The 17,350-nt window shown below is 51.5% G+C and overlaps 1 protein-coding gene across 1 annotated transcript; it reads left to right on the forward strand.

Annotated features, from left to right (window-relative positions):
• On the forward strand, positions 5,645–15,631 carry SDS (serine dehydratase). Its single transcript, XM_001928302.5, has 8 exons — positions 5,645–5,818; positions 10,391–10,545; positions 11,012–11,051; positions 11,274–11,413; positions 11,515–11,606; positions 12,091–12,318; positions 14,070–14,194; positions 15,048–15,631. Exons 2-8 carry the CDS (start codon positions 10,393–10,395, stop codon positions 15,254–15,256), a joined length of 987 nt encoding a protein of 328 aa, XP_001928337.1. The 5' UTR covers positions 5,645–5,818; positions 10,391–10,392; the 3' UTR covers positions 15,257–15,631.

Consider the following 17,350-nt stretch of genomic DNA (forward strand, 5'->3'; position numbering starts at 1 on the left):
CATTCACCACAGCAGGAACTCCCCTATCTGGGACCTCAGATTGTGACCAGCCTGGGCCAGATGTCCTTCCTGACCCCCCACCTCCACCCCCTCCATCAGCCTTCTGTTCACAAAGGACTCAGAATTCCAGAATTTGCGTTTGACAACTAAAATGTTGCTCATTGGGAGTTCCTGTCATGGCTCAGCAGTAATGAACCAGACTAGTATCCATGAGGAGGCAGGTTCGATCCCTGGCCTCGCTCAGTGGGTCAAGGATCTGGTGTTGCTGTGAGCTGTGGTGTAGGTCACAGATGATGCTCTGGTCCCTTGTTGCTGTGGCTGTGGTGTAGGCCAGCGGCTACCACTCCGATTTAGACCCCTAACCTGGGAACCTCCATATGCCACGGGTGCAGCCCTAAAAAAACAAAAAAATTAAAATAAGTTAAAAATGTCACTTATCGTCTGGTTCTAGAAGTCTCTAGCCACTGCAGTTGCTGACCTTCAACAAACCCTGAAAGGTTTTAGGAATGGGGGACCCTGTGCTCTGGGAAAACTGACAGAACAGGCCTTCAGATAGTCAGATATTTTCGGGAGAAAATTTTAGGAACCCAATTTCTTGACTCTTCTCATACCTAGAAAAGCACTAAAGTCATTAACAGAGACGTCTGTTCTTGGTGACTAGCAGCAGCAACCTTCTGTGCAAATGTGTGCACCTACCCTCTTCACCACATCGCGTATATCCCGACCTCCCCGAGCTCTCTGGGAGCTGTCTCCCAGGCCACTCTTCTCAGTAAGTCCCCCAGTGCAACTGAAACCCTCAACTCTCATGCTGCACTTTTTTTTTTTTTCTTTCTAGGGTCACCCATGCGGCATATGGAGGTTCCCAGGCTAAGGATCGAATCAGAGCTGTAGCTGCCACCTTACGCCACAGCCACAGCACTGCCAGATCCTTAACCCACTGAGCAAGGCCAGGGATCGAATCAGCATCCTCATGGATACTAGTCAGATTCGTTACCACTGAGCCATGATGGCAACTTCTCGTTCCCATTTCTTGAGGGAGGAAACTGGAGCTTAGGGAAGTTCGGTGACCACCCCAAGCCTCCACAGCTGGATGTCAGTTTCAGCCAAGATCTGATGGATTCAGGAGCCAGAGACCTTAACTAATCAGGAGACCTAGGACTGCCTGGACCTGTGGGGGAAGGCAAACAGAAGTGAGAGCTGTCTGTTCTTTGCCAGAGCTATGAAAACAGTCATCAGCATCCCCACCTCTCACAGCCAAGGACACACTGATCTGGGTGTGATGAAACAGAGCCAGCAGGCAGAGGTGAGGGAGGCAATTTGCCCAGGGTTCCAGGAGACAGACTCCCGCCCCTCCTCCTAGGAGTACCATCTGTGCCCTTGCCTTCCTCCGTTGGATAGATCCCAGCCTCAGTTTGCCCATCTGTTAAATGGGGGAAGGGAACTTTCACTTTCCTCCCCTGCTTCTCTCAAGACCTTTCAAAGGAGGACAAGATAGGAGAAGAACGCCTTTGTTCTCTAATACCCAGGGACAAAAATGCCCTCTTGAGTACCAGAAAATGAAAATAGGCATCACCTATCAAGTGCCCACTATGCGGGCGGGGAGGGCCACTGTCCTTATAACTTTATATCAATTAGGTCATTAAATCCATTAAATTGAAGGTGGATACTACTATGCTATCAGTTAAACTGAGGCACAGGGAGATTAAGTGATTTGTCCAAGGTCACACAGCAAGTTTATGGCAAGAGTTAGATTTGAACTTGGGCCTGTCAGGGAACTGATCGACTTGCTGTCTGAAAACATGCACCTTGGATGCTAGCGTCATAGGCATGAACTGATCTCACTGTGGTTTGTGCAATGACGGCGGCCAGCCTTCCTCTGAGACCCTCCAGCAGCTGACCCGTCAGAAGAATGTCTGCATCATACTGACACTTACCTGTTCTACTCCATTTGTTTCCCAGAGGTGAGCCCTCTGCCCTCTTAGGGTCTCCGATTTCTATCCACACGATGGGACATAGAACCACACATGTGCCCGCACATGTCCATATTTTCTATATTTTTTTAAACGAAGCTATGCCCAGATGGCAAATGTCCATCAGCTGCTGAATGGGTAATAAAAATGTGATCTAGCCACGCAATGGAATACTATTAAGACATAAAAAGAATGAAGCATTGATACAGGCTACAATGTGGATGAACCTTGAAAACAGGATGCTCCACAAAAGAAGCCAGACAAAACTGGCCACATAGTGTATGATCTCTTCTATATGAAATGTCCAGAAGAGGAGACTCCATAAAGACAGAAAGCAGATCGATGGTTGCCAGGGGTGGGGGGGAATTGTTAATGGATAGGGGATTTCTTTATGGGGCGATGAAAATGTACTAAAGCTGTACATGGGTGAACTGTATGCTTTATGAATTATATCTCAAAAAACTTACTATTTTTTTAAAGGCCCAGACAGGATATCACCAACAGTGATATATGTTTTGTCTTTTTTTCTCTTTCTGGTTCTTATATGATTGGTTTTCTTAGTTTGGTGCTCTTCAAATCACAGCAGTGATCCATTCTCATTGAAACAAATGGAACAATCCAGAGAGGTCAGAAGAATTAATCTTGTCTCCACCACTTGCATTTTCCCACCACCCAGTCAGGACACTGCTCACTGGAGTGAAGATTAATCCAGCACCCTAGCATACCTGAAGCCTATATTTGGGACTTTTTTTTTTTTTTTTAAACTTTTTGGCTTACACCCGCAACATATGGAAGGAAGTTCCTGGGCCAGGGATTGAATCCAAGCCGCAGCTGTAACCTATACCACAGCTGCAGACTCCACCTCTGCAGTGACCTGAGCTGCTGCAGTTGGATCCTTAACCCACCATGCCACAGCAGGAACTCCTATCTGGAACTTTTTTCTTTCTGTCTTTATTTTTTTTTTTTTATTATTATTTTTTTTTGGCCAATCCATAGCATCTGAAGTAGCCGGGCCAGGGAGCAGATCCAAGTCACAGCTTTGACCTACGGTGTTGCTGTGGCAATGCCAAATCTTTGATCCACTGTGAGGTGCCAGGGATCGAACCTGCGCCCCAGAGCTGCCACTGATCCCATTCACCACAGCAGGAACTCCCCTATCTGGGACCTCAGATTGTGACCAGCCTGGGCCAGATGTCCTTCCTGACCCCCCACCTCCACCCCCTCCATCAGCCTTCTGTTCACAAAGGACTCAGAATTCCAGAATTTGCGTTTGACAACTAAAATGTTGCTCATTGGGAGTTCCTGTCATGGCTCAGCAGTAATGAACCAGACTAGTATCCATGAGGAGGCAGGTTCGATCCCTGGCCTCGCTCAGTGGGTCAAGGATCTGGTGTTGCTGTGAGCTGTGGTGTAGGTCACAGATGATGCTCTGGTCCCTTGTTGCTGTGGCTGTGGTGTAGGCCAGCGGCTACCACTCCGATTTAGACCCCTAACCTGGGAACCTCCATATGCCACGGGTGCAGCCCTAAAAAAACAAAAAAATTAAAATAAGTTAAAAATGTCACTTATCGTCTGGTTCTAGAAGTCTCTAGCCACTGCAGTTGCTGACCTTCAACAAACCCTGAAAGGTTTTAGGAATGGGGGACCCTGTGCTCTGGGAAAACTGACAGAACAGGCCTTCAGATAGTCAGATATTTTCGGGAGAAAATTTTAGGAACCCAATTTCTTGACTCTTCTCATACCTAGAAAAGCACTAAAGTCATTAACAGAGACGTCTGTTCTTGGTGACTAGCAGCAGCAACCTTCTGTGCAAATGTGTGCACCTACCCTCTTCACCACATCACGTATATCCCGACCTCCCCGAGCTCTCTGGGAGCTGTCTCCCAGGCCACTCCTCTCAGTAAGTCCCCCAGTGCAACTGAAACCCTCAACTCTCATGCTGCACTTTTTTTTTTTTCTTTCTAGGGTCACCCATGCGGCATATGGAGGTTCCCAGGCTAAGGATCGAATCAGAGCTGTAGCTGCCACCTTACGCCACAGCCACAGCACTGCCAGATCCTTAACCCACTGAGCAAGGCCAGGGATCGAACCCTCATCCTCATGGATACTAGTCGGGTTCATTACCGCTGAGCCACAACAGGAACTTCCTGGTGCTGCACATTTTTATTTCGGTCCACACATTTCATCCCTGCCTCCCGGGTGATCTTGGGTAATCACTTCACCTCTGAGCCTGTTTTCTCACCTGTGACATGGGACTCAAAACGCCCGCTCACCTGTTTGTCTGGGGGTAAGGGAAACCCCCCAACGGGAAACACTTGACCTGGCACAAGCAGATGCTCAGGCAAGGTGAGATGCACATAGGGAGGCTGTGTCTATGAGGGAGCTTAGTGATGCCTGTATCCCTTCAGCTCCGCCCCCTGTATCCCCAACACACACCTGTGGATGTCCCACTAAGGAGGGGGCTTGGGAGTGCCTGTGGAAGGTCAGAGGGGGCCAGCAAAGGGCTATTTGTGCAGGCTATTTGTGCCCCCTCTGCCCTCTGTCTCATCGATATTCTCGTCTGGCCAGTCAGACAAGAAAGCTTTGTCGAGGGGGCCAGGGAGAGAGCCAGCTGGGCTTGTGTGTGTTGGGGGGTGGTGGGAGCATCACCCCTGTGGGTTTATAGACCCCTGCCAGAGACAGACTGGAGGCTTGTTATGGGGCAGGGAGGCAAGCCCTTCCCCTTGTGTGGTGATGAAGACAATGGTGATGATGATGGCGTCAGCTGCCAACGGTCAGAACACTCACCAACTCCAAGCCCCTCCCTACATCCACTAATCCCAGGAGGGAGGTACCACTAAAATTCCCATTTTACAATGGGAAACAGCCTCAGGCAAAGTGGCTTGCCTAAGGCCTGACAGCTAGTAAACTGGCAGAGCCAGGATTTGAATACTGACTCTGCTGGGTCTTACCCATCATAATGCCATCTGCCCTTCTAGGGTCAAGGAGTCATAAAGCATGACGGGTCAGCAATGAAAAAAACTGTTCAGCAGTTCCCATTGTGGCTCAGTGGAAACACTAGTATCCATGGGGATGCGGGTTCCATCTCTGGACATGGGTTAACCATCCAGCGTTGCCTCAAGCTATGGTGTAGGTCGAAGATGCAGCTTGGATCCCTCATTGCTGTGGCTGGGCCTCCCTAACCTGGGAACTTTCATATGGCACAGGGGCAGCCGCTGGGAAGAAAAAAGCTGTGTTCAGATTGCAGATTTGGGAGTCAGATGGCTGGGTTCAAGTGCCAGTCTTTTTTACTGTGTGCCTCAGTTTTCCTTTCTGTAAGAGATGAGGATAATAATAATAATAATTCCTCCTTGTTTGTTTCTTGGTTGCCTACTAAGTGCTAAGCCCGTGCTAGAGACTTTAAGTGCATTATCCCACACCCTCCTCCAGCAGCCTCCTCAAATTATCCCTATTTACAAGTGAAGAAGCTGTGGGTGGGGAGGGGGAAGTGGCTGGCGGGGCTGGTAAAGAGACTGAAAAAGCTGCCAGGAAGAGAGGCTGAGCCAGCTTCCGGTTCCCCTCCTGGAAGCCCCCAGGCGGCCTGGGGCCAGGGGGCGGGGCCTGACGGGGGTGTGGCCCACCCTGAGGCCCCATTGGCTGCCTGGAAGAGGCCCTGGGAATAAAGCCCGGACCCGTTAGCCCTGGGATTATCAAGTCGCTTTACCTGCGCTCCTGTTCCGTCTCTCCGTGGATCGTCTCTCCGTGGATCGTCTACCCAGTCTCTCCATCTAGACCATCTCCAGTCCAACCCTCCCCTGCTCGCAGGCTCTGTCCAGCCACCCAACTCACCGTCTTGCCTCCTGTGCCAGGTAAGTGCCCATGCTCAGACCCATCCCCAGGACCACAGTGCCTGCAGCCTGCCTGGGTTTTCCCAGGGGAAGAAGGGGAGATAGGGTCAGTTAGGCATAAAACCCCATGCTTTGGGAGTTTCTGTAGCAGGTTATGAACCCTACTAGAATCCATGAGGATGCGGGTTCCATCCCTGGCCTCGCTCAGTGGATCAAGGATCTGGTGTTGCCATGAGCCTTAGTGTAAGTGGGTTGCAGACGCAACTCCGCCCGAATTGAGTTGCTATGGCTCTGGCGTAGGCTGGCAGCTGTCGCTCCAATTTGACCCCTAGCCTGGGAACCTCCATATGCTGCGGGAGCGGCCCTAAAAACAAAAACCGCATGCTTTGAAGCCAGACCAGCTGGGTTCAGTACCAGCTCTGTGCTTCAGTTTCCTCATCTGTAAAGTGGAGGTAATAACAGAACCTTCCTCTTGAGGTTGTTATAAGGGTCTAATGAGATCGTGCAGTTAAAGAGTTCTGTCCAGGTATATTAATAATTCATTTTTTTTGGAGTTTCCATCTTGGCTCAGTGATTAACGAACCCAACTAGCATCCATGAGGATGCAGGTTCAATCCCTGGCCTTGCTCAATGGGTTAAGGATCCAGCGTTGCCATGAACTGTGGTGTAGGTCTCAGACGCAGCTGGGATCCTGCATTGCTGTGGCTATGGTGTAGGCTGGAGGCTACAACTCCTCCAATTGGACCCCTAGCCTGGGAACTTCCATATGCTATGGGTGCAGCCCTAAAAAGACCAAAATAAAATAAAATTAATTAATTCACTTTTATTGAGCTCCTACTGTGGATCAAGTGCGAGGGGGAGGAACTTCTGACTGCAGGGTGACAGGTAGGCAGGCAGCCAGCAGTGTCCCTCTCCCTCCTCTGGTGCCTGGAACAACCCCCTTTTCTGAAGTCACCCTCAGCAGCAGGTGTGAATGGGTGCCCAGTGCAGTTTACAGCTGCTCCCTTTACACAAGGTGCTGTGCTGGAGAGAGCAGTGGAGAGGGACACCTGCCCCCTCACCTGGGAGCATCTGATAGTGCAATGGGAGACAGGGGTTATGTGTGTGTGGTGGGGGGGCTCTTTCCAAACCACATGAAAGGGGTGGATGCCTCCCACCTCCAATCAGAGGGCTCCTGGAGGCCAGGGCTTAGCTACCTGCCAAAGACCTAGGACTTTAAGGTCCCACCAGCCAGAATGGGGGTGCTGTTGTTTGAGGAGTAACCTCCAGGAGCTAAAAGTTAATTTAAACAGAAGTGCGGATGTCCCTGTTTTGGAATGCCTCCAGCCTCTGACTTTTATTCAAGACACCTAAGGGAGAGGTGTCTAGTGGATCCCCATCCCAGGACCTGAAGTTTGGTTAATTCTCAGAGACAGGGGGTGTGCATTGGGGGGAGGGGGGTTCTAGGCTCATGGGGTGGTCAGGAACACCATTCTCCACTTTTTTTCCAAGCCAGGCACATCTGTACCATATCTAGGAATGGGGGTGTGGTAGGGGGGGTCCCTGAACAATTAATGCCCAGGTCCGGGGGCTGTACCATTCTGGGGGTGGGAGGGGCCGGGGCCAGGAGTTCCCAGGGGCTGGACCAGTGTCCTTCAAAATGCAGTGGAGGGTGAGGGGGGGTAGCAGCCATCCTTGCCTGAGATGGTGGAGGAGGGGAAGACCCAGTGGGCCTCTGACCCAACCACCCTTGAATCAATTCTAGCTTTGATCAAGTTGAGGAGATTCAGTTTCACCTGTCACTCCGCAGGAGGAGCAGTGATGGAAAGCTTGCCCATGTATGCAAGGGTGTGGCCAGACTGGGCCAGACTCAATGTCTTAGTCACCCGAAGCTCAAAGCTCGTGCAGAGGAGGCTGGAGCCACACCCATGGGTCTTGGAGAGAGTCTGGGCTCTGGGCATCAACTGCCCCAGTTCAAATCCTGCCTCCCCCATTCACTGGCTGTGCGACCTTGGACAAATTCCATCTCTACTCCCCTCTACCGCTGTGTGACAAACTGCCCCCAAGGGAGTGACTGAAACTACAGTCAACATTCATTATCTGTCAGGATTCTGGGGCTTGACTAGACTCAGCCAGGCTGTCCTCACTTGGGGGTCACTTGGGAGCTGCTGCATGACAGTGGCTAAGCTAGAGTCATCCCCAAATCAGGTCCCATGTCTGGCCATCAGCTGGGATTCCAGCTGGAACTGTCAGGCAGGAACATCTAGCTGGGGCTTCCTCCAGTGGCCTGGGCTTGCTCCCCTCATGGTGGCTGGGTTCAGAAAGGGGCTTTGCAAGAGAGTCAGCCAGGTGGAGGCTGAGTTGACGGTCTTTCTTTCTTTCTTTCTTTTTTTTTTTTAGGTCCGCACCCAAGGCATATGGAGGTTCCCAGGTTAGGGATCTAATCAGAGCTACAGCCACAGCAATGCCAGATCTGAGCCGCATCTGTGACCTACACCACAGCTCACAGCAATGCTGGATCCTTAACCCACTGAGCAAGGCCAGGGATCAAACCCACAACCTTACAGTTCCTAATCAGATTCATTTCTGCTGGGCCATGACAGGAACTGCCTCTTTTTTTTTTTTTTTTTTTTTTTTGCTACAACCTGCACCCTTTTTTTTGCATATAAGTTCCCTGATAAGGGATCAAATCTGTACCACAGCAGTAACCTGAGCCGCTGCAGTGACAACACCAGATCCTTAACCCACTGTACCACCTGGAAACTTCTGGGTTGTCTTTTAATATCCAGCCTTGGCAGCCACGGGGTGCTAGAACCAGTTCACACAGGCTCTCAGGAGTGGACTGTGTCCACCTCCTCCCAGATCCCCATTCAATGACATCCTGCTTCTCGCTTGAAATTGGCCTCATGGGAGTTCCCATCATGGCGCAGTGGTTAACGAATCCGACTAGGAACCATGAGGTTGAGGGTTCGGTCCCTGCACTTGCTCAGTGGGTTAAAGATCTGGTGTTGCCGTGAGCTGTGGTGTAGGTTGCAGACGCGGCTCGGATCCCGCGTTGCTGTGGCTCTGGCGTAGGCCGGTGGCTACAGCTCCGATTCAACCCCTAGCCTGGGAACGTCCATATGCCGCAGGAGTGGCCCAAGAAATAGCATAAAGACAAAAATAATAATAATAATAAAATAAATTAAAAAAAAAAAGAAATTGGCCTCATGGAGAATATGTACATCACGGAAGTACACGCAATAGAGATCAGGGCTTTCCTTTCCTTGGAGAAGCCACTGTGAAACATTCCCCAGCACACCACTGCTTGGAGGTCACATTGTGTCACTCCCCTGCAGCCGCAGCTCCCCCATCTCCACCCCAGTTTCGAGGAGAGGAAGCACAAACTCAATCCCACCTCCCACCTAGAAAAGCATCAATGCATCGTCATAGGAGGTGCATGTGGAATCGGAATGGCTCTCAGTGGTCAACCTAAAAAATGGTCTGTTTCCTCATCAGGAAATCTGGATAAGGGTGCCTCCTAGGATTGCTAAAAGGATTAAATGAGAAAGTTTTGTGTGGTGCAGGGGTTAAGGATCCTACAGCCCACAGCTGCTGCAGGGTGGCATGGTTCCATGGCACCCTGGGAACTTACCATATGCAGCGGGTGTGACCAAAAAAAAGATTAAATAATTTAACATCTGTAAATCGGTACCTGGTACATGGTAATCACTTTAGAAGTGATTATTAAGTAATTTAATAATTATAAAAAATAAGCTTCGCCAACTTGCTATGGGCTTTTCAAAGTTTTTTTTTAATGCATATTTAAGTAATATATATGCACATGGCAAAACCTTCAAATGGTACAGAAGGGGATACCAAGTGCCATTTCTCCCCCAGAGGCTCCCACTCTCACTGGTTTCTTTCTTTTTTTCTTTTTTTGGCCACCCCACGGCATATGGAGTTCCCAGACCAGGGATCAGATCCATGCCCTAGTTTCGACCTATGCCACAGGTATAGCAAGGCTGGATCCTTAACCCACTGTGCCTGGCTGGGGATCAAACCTATGTCCCAGTGCTGCAATGCTGTCAATTGTTGGCGCCACAGCGGGAATGCCGCTGACCAGGTTCTTGTGTGTGTTTCCTGAGATGCATGGGAATTATGCGCCTGTGCGTGTGTCCTGGCATTTTTTGGCACAGACAATAAATACCTCATATCCCACCCCTGTTTTTGTCAGTTCACCATCTTGCAGCTTTCTGAGTCAGCTCCTGCAAATCCATTTCCAGTTCATGACTTTTAAAAGCTGCAAGGCTTGGAAGTTATTTCTGATGTCCACAGCTTTCCAGCCGGGGGTGGGTGTCTCTTGGGATAAGGAAGGCGGAGATGACCCTTAAGCCCATTTTACAGATGTACCTGAGGTTGCAGGGAGTTTCCTTGTCCCATGTCATGTGGTGAGTGGGTGGCCTCGTTGAGATTTGAACTCAGATCTCCAGGATGCTCTAATCTGCACCTTGGCCTTGGCCTCCTGGGAAGTGGGGGACGGGGTTCCTCCCAGCTGCACTGCCTACTGAATGGCAGCAGCTGGCACCAGGGTCAGCTCTCCTGACCCTCTGGATTTCCTTCCTTTTCTCCCAGCAATGGCGTCAGGACAACCCCTGCACGTGAGAACCCCTATTCGTGACAGTATGACCTTATCCAAAGTGGCTGGCACCACAGTCTATCTCAAGCTAGAAAGTTCCCAACCCTCCGGCTCTTTCAAGATTCGGGGCATCGGACACCTCTGCAAAACGGTACAGGATGGATTCTGCATCATCGGGGCAAGGGTGGCAGTTCTTCTTTCTGAACAGGGCAGGGCCAGTGCTGTGTAAACTCCTGGGAGTTCCAGGCTGGGCTCTGCTGATTCCCTACAACACCTGAGCACCCACCATTTTCACCCCCTCTGGTTAAGGGGTGCCAGAGGGTCCTCTCTTGGGCTAATCCCAGAGCCAGCTGCCTGCCTCTCCTTTAGCCTTCCCTGAGGCTGTCCTTTTGGGGAAGGAAGATGTTATCTGAGAATCTAGGGCAGCACAAATTCCAGGTGAAGGAAGGAGGGGTCAGTACACATGGAAATCATTGGAAGGGAGTTCCCTGGTGGCCTGGCAATTAAAGAAGCCAGAGTTTGTCACTGCTGTGGCTCAGGTCAAAAGAAATCATTGGAAGGTCTTCCAAGTAGGAGGGAAGAACTTGGCCTGATTCCCTCCCTCTTTGTGTCTGCAGTGGGCTGAGCGAGGCTGTGAACATTTCGTCTGCTCCTCTGGTAAGTGGTTTGCATGCCTCCTCCTGTCCCTTGCTGTCTGTCCTGAGGCTGGGCGCTCCACCTCTCTGGGCCCTGGTTTCCCCAGCAACATTGTTCATTGCATCATTTGCAGAAGTCCCACTTTGGAATTCCAGGGGGAGGCCAGTAATCACCCAGGGAGGGTTCAGAGTCTCGAGGTTGGGGGCAAGCAGTTCACTAACACTCTCCCCCCACCACGGGCAGCGGGTAATGCAGGCTTGGCAGCCGCCTATGCAGCCAGGAAGCTGGGCATCCCTGCCTTGATTGTCGTGCCCAGCACCACACCTGCCCTCACCATCCAGCGGCTCAAGAATGAGGGTGCCATGGTCAAGGTGGTGGGTGAGGTGAGTGCCAACGTGGGGCAAAGGCCAAGGGGGGTACCTGGTAACAGGGCCAGGTCCCCCAGTGCCTCATCCCCTCCACCGCTTCCCTGGTGACCTTGCAGACCTTGGACGAGGCCATCAAGCTGGCCAAGGACCTGGTGAAGAACAACTCAAACTGGGTCTACGTCCCTCCCTTTGACGACCCCCTCATCTGGTATGTGGAGCACAGGGTCACCCGCGATGGGTAGTGGCCATCCCATTACACCACAGAGTGGACATCTGCCATGATGCACGCCATCAGGCTCAGCGGTGACATCACTGGAAGCGCGCGCGCGCACACACACACACATGCAGTATAGCATAGCACAGCTGGCAGCTGGCATCCCCAGATACGAGCACCAGTGCCCACTCCCCATGGCTTCTTAATTCTCATAATTGGTTGAGGGCTGCTTCCAGGGTGTGTCATCTCCTGGCACTGACAGCTGCCACATTCATAGTGCTCCAGTGTCCAGAGAAGCCTGCAGGTAGAGATGCAGATGCTGGCAACTGGCCATCAGGGTGGAGTCAGGGACAAGGGAACCAAGCCCCAAGGCCCATCAGCTGCCTGGGATAAGGGCAAGTACAGAGGACAAGTGGCAGCTCCAGGACCCCTGCCTGATGGACCCCTGCCAGCCTTGACCTCCCCCCCCCACCTCCAGGGAAGGCCACGCTTCCATCGTAAAGGAGCTGAAGGAGACGATGAGTGCAAAGCCGGGGGCCATCGTGCTGGCAGTGGGGGGTGGAGGCCTATTGAGCGGAGTGGCCCAGGGGCTGCTGGAAGTGGGCTGGGGAGACGTGCCCATCCTCGCCATAGAGACCATCGGAGCCGACAGCTTCAACGCTTCCACCAAGGCCGGCAAGCTGGTCACCCTGCCCCGGATTACCAGGTAAGCAGCCAGGGGTGCAGCCATTATGTTCAGCTAGTGCTTGGGAGCTCCCCGTTCCACACTGACTGCCAGGTAGATCCTGATGCTCACCTCATTTTACAGGAAACTGTCACTTGCCCAGAGTCACACAGCCCGAGAGTGGTATGGCTGGGACCGAACCCAGTTCTTATGACTGTGCACAATGAACATTACACTTCCTAGCATAAAAAGCCCAATTCATCATTTTGGGTTATTCTGTGCAGGGTTTTACACACCTCATTAATTTACCAACCACTTACCAGGCCCCTAATATGTGCAAGACTGTGGCTGATCCTAGGGAGAGAGTTGTGAATAAATTTCCTGCTCCCAAGGAGTTCATATCCTAGCCCCAAACCTTTGACAGATGGTGTTTAATTAAGATTAGGTTTGGCCACATCATACAGGAGCCTAAAATAACAGTGGCTTAAACAAAATTGAACTTTATTTCCCCTCATGTTAAAAAAAATTCTCAGAGGTAGGCAGTCCAGAGGCAACTCCAGGAAGCCAGGGGCCCAGGATCCTTGAGTTTGTTCTCCATCATCCAATCATGTAGACTTAATGGCCCCAAATAGCTGCTTAAGTGCCAGCTATCACACCCACACTCCATCTGGCAGGAAGGAGGAAGTCAGGGCAGAATCTATAGCCCCTTTTAAAGACACACAATACTTCCACTTACCTCTCATAAGTTATAACTTAGTGACATAGCCATGCCTACTAGAAGGGAGGCTGGGAAATGTCTTATTGGGCATCCATGTGTGCAGCTAGAACAGATAATGATGTAGACAGGTCTTTGGCACTGATAGGAAGGACTAAGTCCAGGTAAGAATTTCCTCTGGATTTTTTAAGCTCAGCACCCTGAGCTACCCTGTTGGCCTCTGATCCCGCACTGTAGGGAACTGAAATAATTGTTGAGTGGTTACTATGAGCCACATGCTGGGCTAAGGGCTAAGGTGGTCCAGGTCCTCAAATTGCTCATGGGTGAGTAGGGGAGACAAGCTGGGGACAGAAGCCGTAATCATGCCAGAGAGGCTGCGGAGAACGCCAACACACTGAGTCACATCCTGGGGTTATGGCACCCCACCCCCCACCCCAGGCACGCAACCTTGGGGAAGTGCCTGCACTCTCTGCTTCGGTTTCCCCTTCTATGACATCAGACCAATGAACATCAGAAATTGTGGTGAGGTTGAGACAGTGCTTGCGACATGCTTTCTCAAAGCCATCGCTATGTTTGTGTCATGGGGGCGGAGAATTCCCCAGGGGGCCATGGAACTGGGTGCTCCCCTTAGAGGAGATGACCTTAATCCTGAGCCTTGAAAAAGGACAAGGCAGGGGTAGGACAGGGAGAGAAGTGCTAAGTTTAGCAGAGTTAAGCAGGGGAAGGTGACAACCAGGAGCAAAGCCTGGGAGTCCCATCAGAGACCCACAAGACATTTCTCTCAGGCGGTTGCACCCAAGTTGCCATGTTGAACAGAAAATGATGCTCTTTTACCTTCCTTCAAACAATCTGTGCCTTATTGGAAGACTCCATTCTGTTCAGCAAGCCCCTGGGACTTTTCAGTGCTTTACAGATTCAGAAGCTACGCCAGGTCCCCCTGCCCAGGGACTCTAGTTGCCTCCTCCCTCTCACATCCATCTTTGTGTCTCTTTCTCACTCTCCCTGCCCATCCCGACCCTCGGCCTCCCTCCTCTCTCTGTTCTCTGTTTTTGCCTCCCCCTCACCCTTTGCCTCTCAGTGTTGCCAAAGCGCTGGGCGTGACCACCGTGACAGCTCAGGCCATGAAGGTGTTCCAGGAACAGCCTGTTTTCTCTGAAGTGGTCTCAGACCAGGAGGCTGTAGCCGCTCTTGAGAAGTTTGTGGGTAAGTGCCAAGTCCTTTTAAGAGGACCAGTGTCTGTCCCCTCCCTAGAACTTCCCATTAATGAAAAAGGAATACAAGGCAATGGAAAAAATAGAAAGACCAAAGGGACAAATGAAAAAGTCTGAGAGTTCCTGTCATGGCTTAGTGGAAGCGAACCCGACTAGAATCATGAGGATGCGGGTTCGATCTCTGGCGTTGCCTCAAACAGCGGTGTAGGTTTCAGATGCGGCTCAAATCCTGGTTGCTGTGGCTGAGGCATAGGCTGGCAGCTGTAGCTCCGATTTGACCCTAGTCTGGGACGTTCCATACGCCCCAGGTGCAGCCCTAAAATAAATAAATAAATAAAAATTAAAAAGAAAAAAATCTGATAACCATAACAGCAGGGAAAAATAACAGTATTTAAAATATTGGTTTTGAGCTTCCTGGTAGCCGGGGTAAAGAAGAAAACTACAAGCCTTAGTGTTGGATTTGGAGGTAGGTCTGTAACTAAGTTGGACTCTTCCTGGGTTTATCCTAAGACAGAGGTCACTCCCATATACATTTATGTTACCACTTAGTCCTCCTGTATCCACACTTAGTTTGGTTAATGTCCTGGCACTCTTGCTCGGAATCCTTAACACCGTGTTCAGGAAATTACAGTGGTTTTATCAGTGCTAGCACAGATGATGAAACTCAGTCTTGGCTCAGGCCTTGGCCGTTCAATGTAGGGTAATGATGAGGGGTGGGGTTGGTCCAGGGCCAGAGTTAGGCTAAGGCTGAGCGCTGATTGGCTCATGCTCTACCAATGGCCCAAAGGTTCCCTTGCACCCTGTGGGACTCTGGTTCCACCCTCACCATCCCCTTCCTCTGGCAGATGATGAGAAGATCCTGGTAGAGCCTGCCTGTGGGGCAGCCCTGGCCGCCGTCTACAGCCAGGTGGTTCAGAAGCTGCAGGGAGAGGGGAAACTCTGCACCCCGCTGTCCTCCCTCGTGGTCATCGTCTGCGGGGGCAGCAACATCAGCCTGGCCCAGCTGCCAGCCCTCAAGGAACAGCTGGGCATGAAGAGCGGGCCTCTCCATTGAAGACCCACCACACCCCCTCCTCTGGAAGGGCTGGAGTTTTATCCAGAGCCTCACTGTAAATACTCTTCTTGTATCTGCTGGGAGCCTCCTGGCCCAGGCCAGCCAGTAACCTTCCTGTTCTCATGATGGGTCAGCTGTACAGGTGCCAGAAGGTCAGCAGCCAGCAAGGCTGTGAACAGGACTCTGGTATCCAGGTGACAGCTCTCTGGCCACCCTTATCCACCCTGGATAGAGTGACAGCCACCCACATGGAACTCACCAGGTCCCCAGGGCAGGAGGGACAACACTGGGTATCCCCTTTTCTAATGTGTAAACGTTTTCATTGAAGAAAAACATCTATTTATTGAAATGAAGCTCCTTTGAGTTTTTCCATCATGGGTGAGGTTTTCCTTTCATCCCAAGTCTGCTGTCACCCCCAGCTCTCAACAGTGAGCACCTCCAGCCTCCATCCCCCACCCCTGGAAGCCCTGGGGCCCCACATGGAAGCCAGGACCCCAACTCCTGCTGGGTGTGTGTGCCAGGAGGGGGTGTCCTTGCATGGCAGGGGGCAGGTGAGGTGAATGGCGCTGAACAAGAGGGGCTGAGGGTGGGATGAGGGCTGCCTCCATGGGAGGCAGAACCAGCTGACCTCCTTCTGATGGGAACTCCCTTCTGATAAAAGAATTTTATCACAGAAGCGTTGAGAGTGGAGTGGTGAGCCCCCCCATTCCTAGGGGTGTGTAAAATGACACTGGACACCCATCTTTGGTCAATGTCATGCAAGCCCTCTCAAACACAAAATCCTCTCGTCCAAGGACAGTACACACTTAGAGTTCCCTTGTAGCACAGTGGGTTCAGTCCCTGGCCCCGGAATTTCCACATGCTGCAGGTGCCGCCAAAACACCCCAAAACAAAAACAAGGACAGTGCACACTGATGCAAGCCTATAAACCAGATAAAAAAGGAACTGCTGGGGCCACCTTGGTCCTGGCGGGGGTGGGGGGGTGTGGAGCTGGGGGTGCAACCACTCAATGTCCCTGCACCACCTATAGCAGCCCCTGGGACACATGGATCCCCCAGTTCAAAGTCAAATTTGAGAACCACTCTAAACCCTTGGGACACCACACAGAATCCACATAGTCTTGCAAACCCCCTACTCACCTCAGCAGAGAGCAGGGACTGAGATTTCCTGGAAAACCCACCCCAGGGACAGACCGACATGCTGATTTCTAGCCAGGAAGAACAAGAGCTCATGTGCTTTAAAAACCCAGGAGACAGAACATCAAGAAGGGCTGGCAGGGCTGGGAAAACACCTGCCCCTTGGCCCAGAATTATTCCCAGGGGATAAAAGAGGGTCAGAAATAACACTCAGTTCAGGGAAACCTGCCCAGAATATGACTGCTTCCAGCTTTACCCCCGTCAGGCATGAACACCTCCCCCCAAAGAAGCAAGGCAGACACCTCTGCCCAATAGATGAGGAGCCACTGTAGGCGGGGTCAACCAGCTGGCCAGACCCTTGCCTTGCATGGGAGGGCAGAAGCCCAGGATAAGCCTGAGGATTGTGGGAAACTCCCAGTGTACAAATGCTGAGGGGAAGCGGCCTGTCTGTCCCTGTGAAGGTGGGTCCTACCTTTACTGGATCAACTGAAGCGCCAGTGGGGGACTATCTGCATGACCCCCCACCCCATTCTTTGTTCAGTCATCTTAGCTTCATGCCCACCCTTAATTCCTGAAAAGCAGAAAGAGGGACCAGAATCATTCGAGGGAATAGACCAGAGTTGCCCCTTCCTACAGAGTGACTGGCCCTGATTGAGTTCCACCGGCCTGAGCCTCTAATGGCTCATCTGCCAAATGGGTCCCACAGAAGCCTTGACCTCAGGAGTGGTTGGGGCGATCCAGAGACTAGCACACAGCAGGTGGGGATGACCACTGTCCTGCCAGAGTTTGCACCAGCACAAGGAAAGCGGGAGGGCTTTATCCCACAGCAGTCTGCAGACCCGGGCCCAATCCTGGCTCTGGTGGGCCCAAGTCTTGAGATTTCAGGCACATCACTTCCCTTCTCCAAGTCCGCGCCCTAATCTGTAAATGACACGTAGCTATCCTGGGCACCCCCCCC

The sequence above is a fragment of the Sus scrofa genome, chromosome 14, assembly GCF_000003025.6.
Source record: "Sus scrofa isolate TJ Tabasco breed Duroc chromosome 14, Sscrofa11.1, whole genome shotgun sequence".
Classification (NCBI taxonomy): Eukaryota; Metazoa; Chordata; class Mammalia; order Artiodactyla; family Suidae; genus Sus; species Sus scrofa.

What these genes read in the sequence shown, in the direction of transcription:
- SDS (XM_001928302.5), top strand. Translation starts at nt 10,393, where the DNA reads ATGGCGTCAGGACAACCCCTGCACGTGAGAACCCCTATTCGTGACAGT. An exon ending in ACATTTCGTCTGCTCCTCTG is followed by an intron (nt 11,052 to 11,273) that starts GTAAGTGGTTTG and finishes CACCACGGGCAG; the next exon opens with CGGGTAATGCAGGCTTGGCA. An exon ending in ACCCTGCCCCGGATTACCAG is followed by an intron (nt 12,319 to 14,069) that starts GTAAGCAGCCAG and finishes TTTGCCTCTCAG; the next exon opens with TGTTGCCAAAGCGCTGGGCG.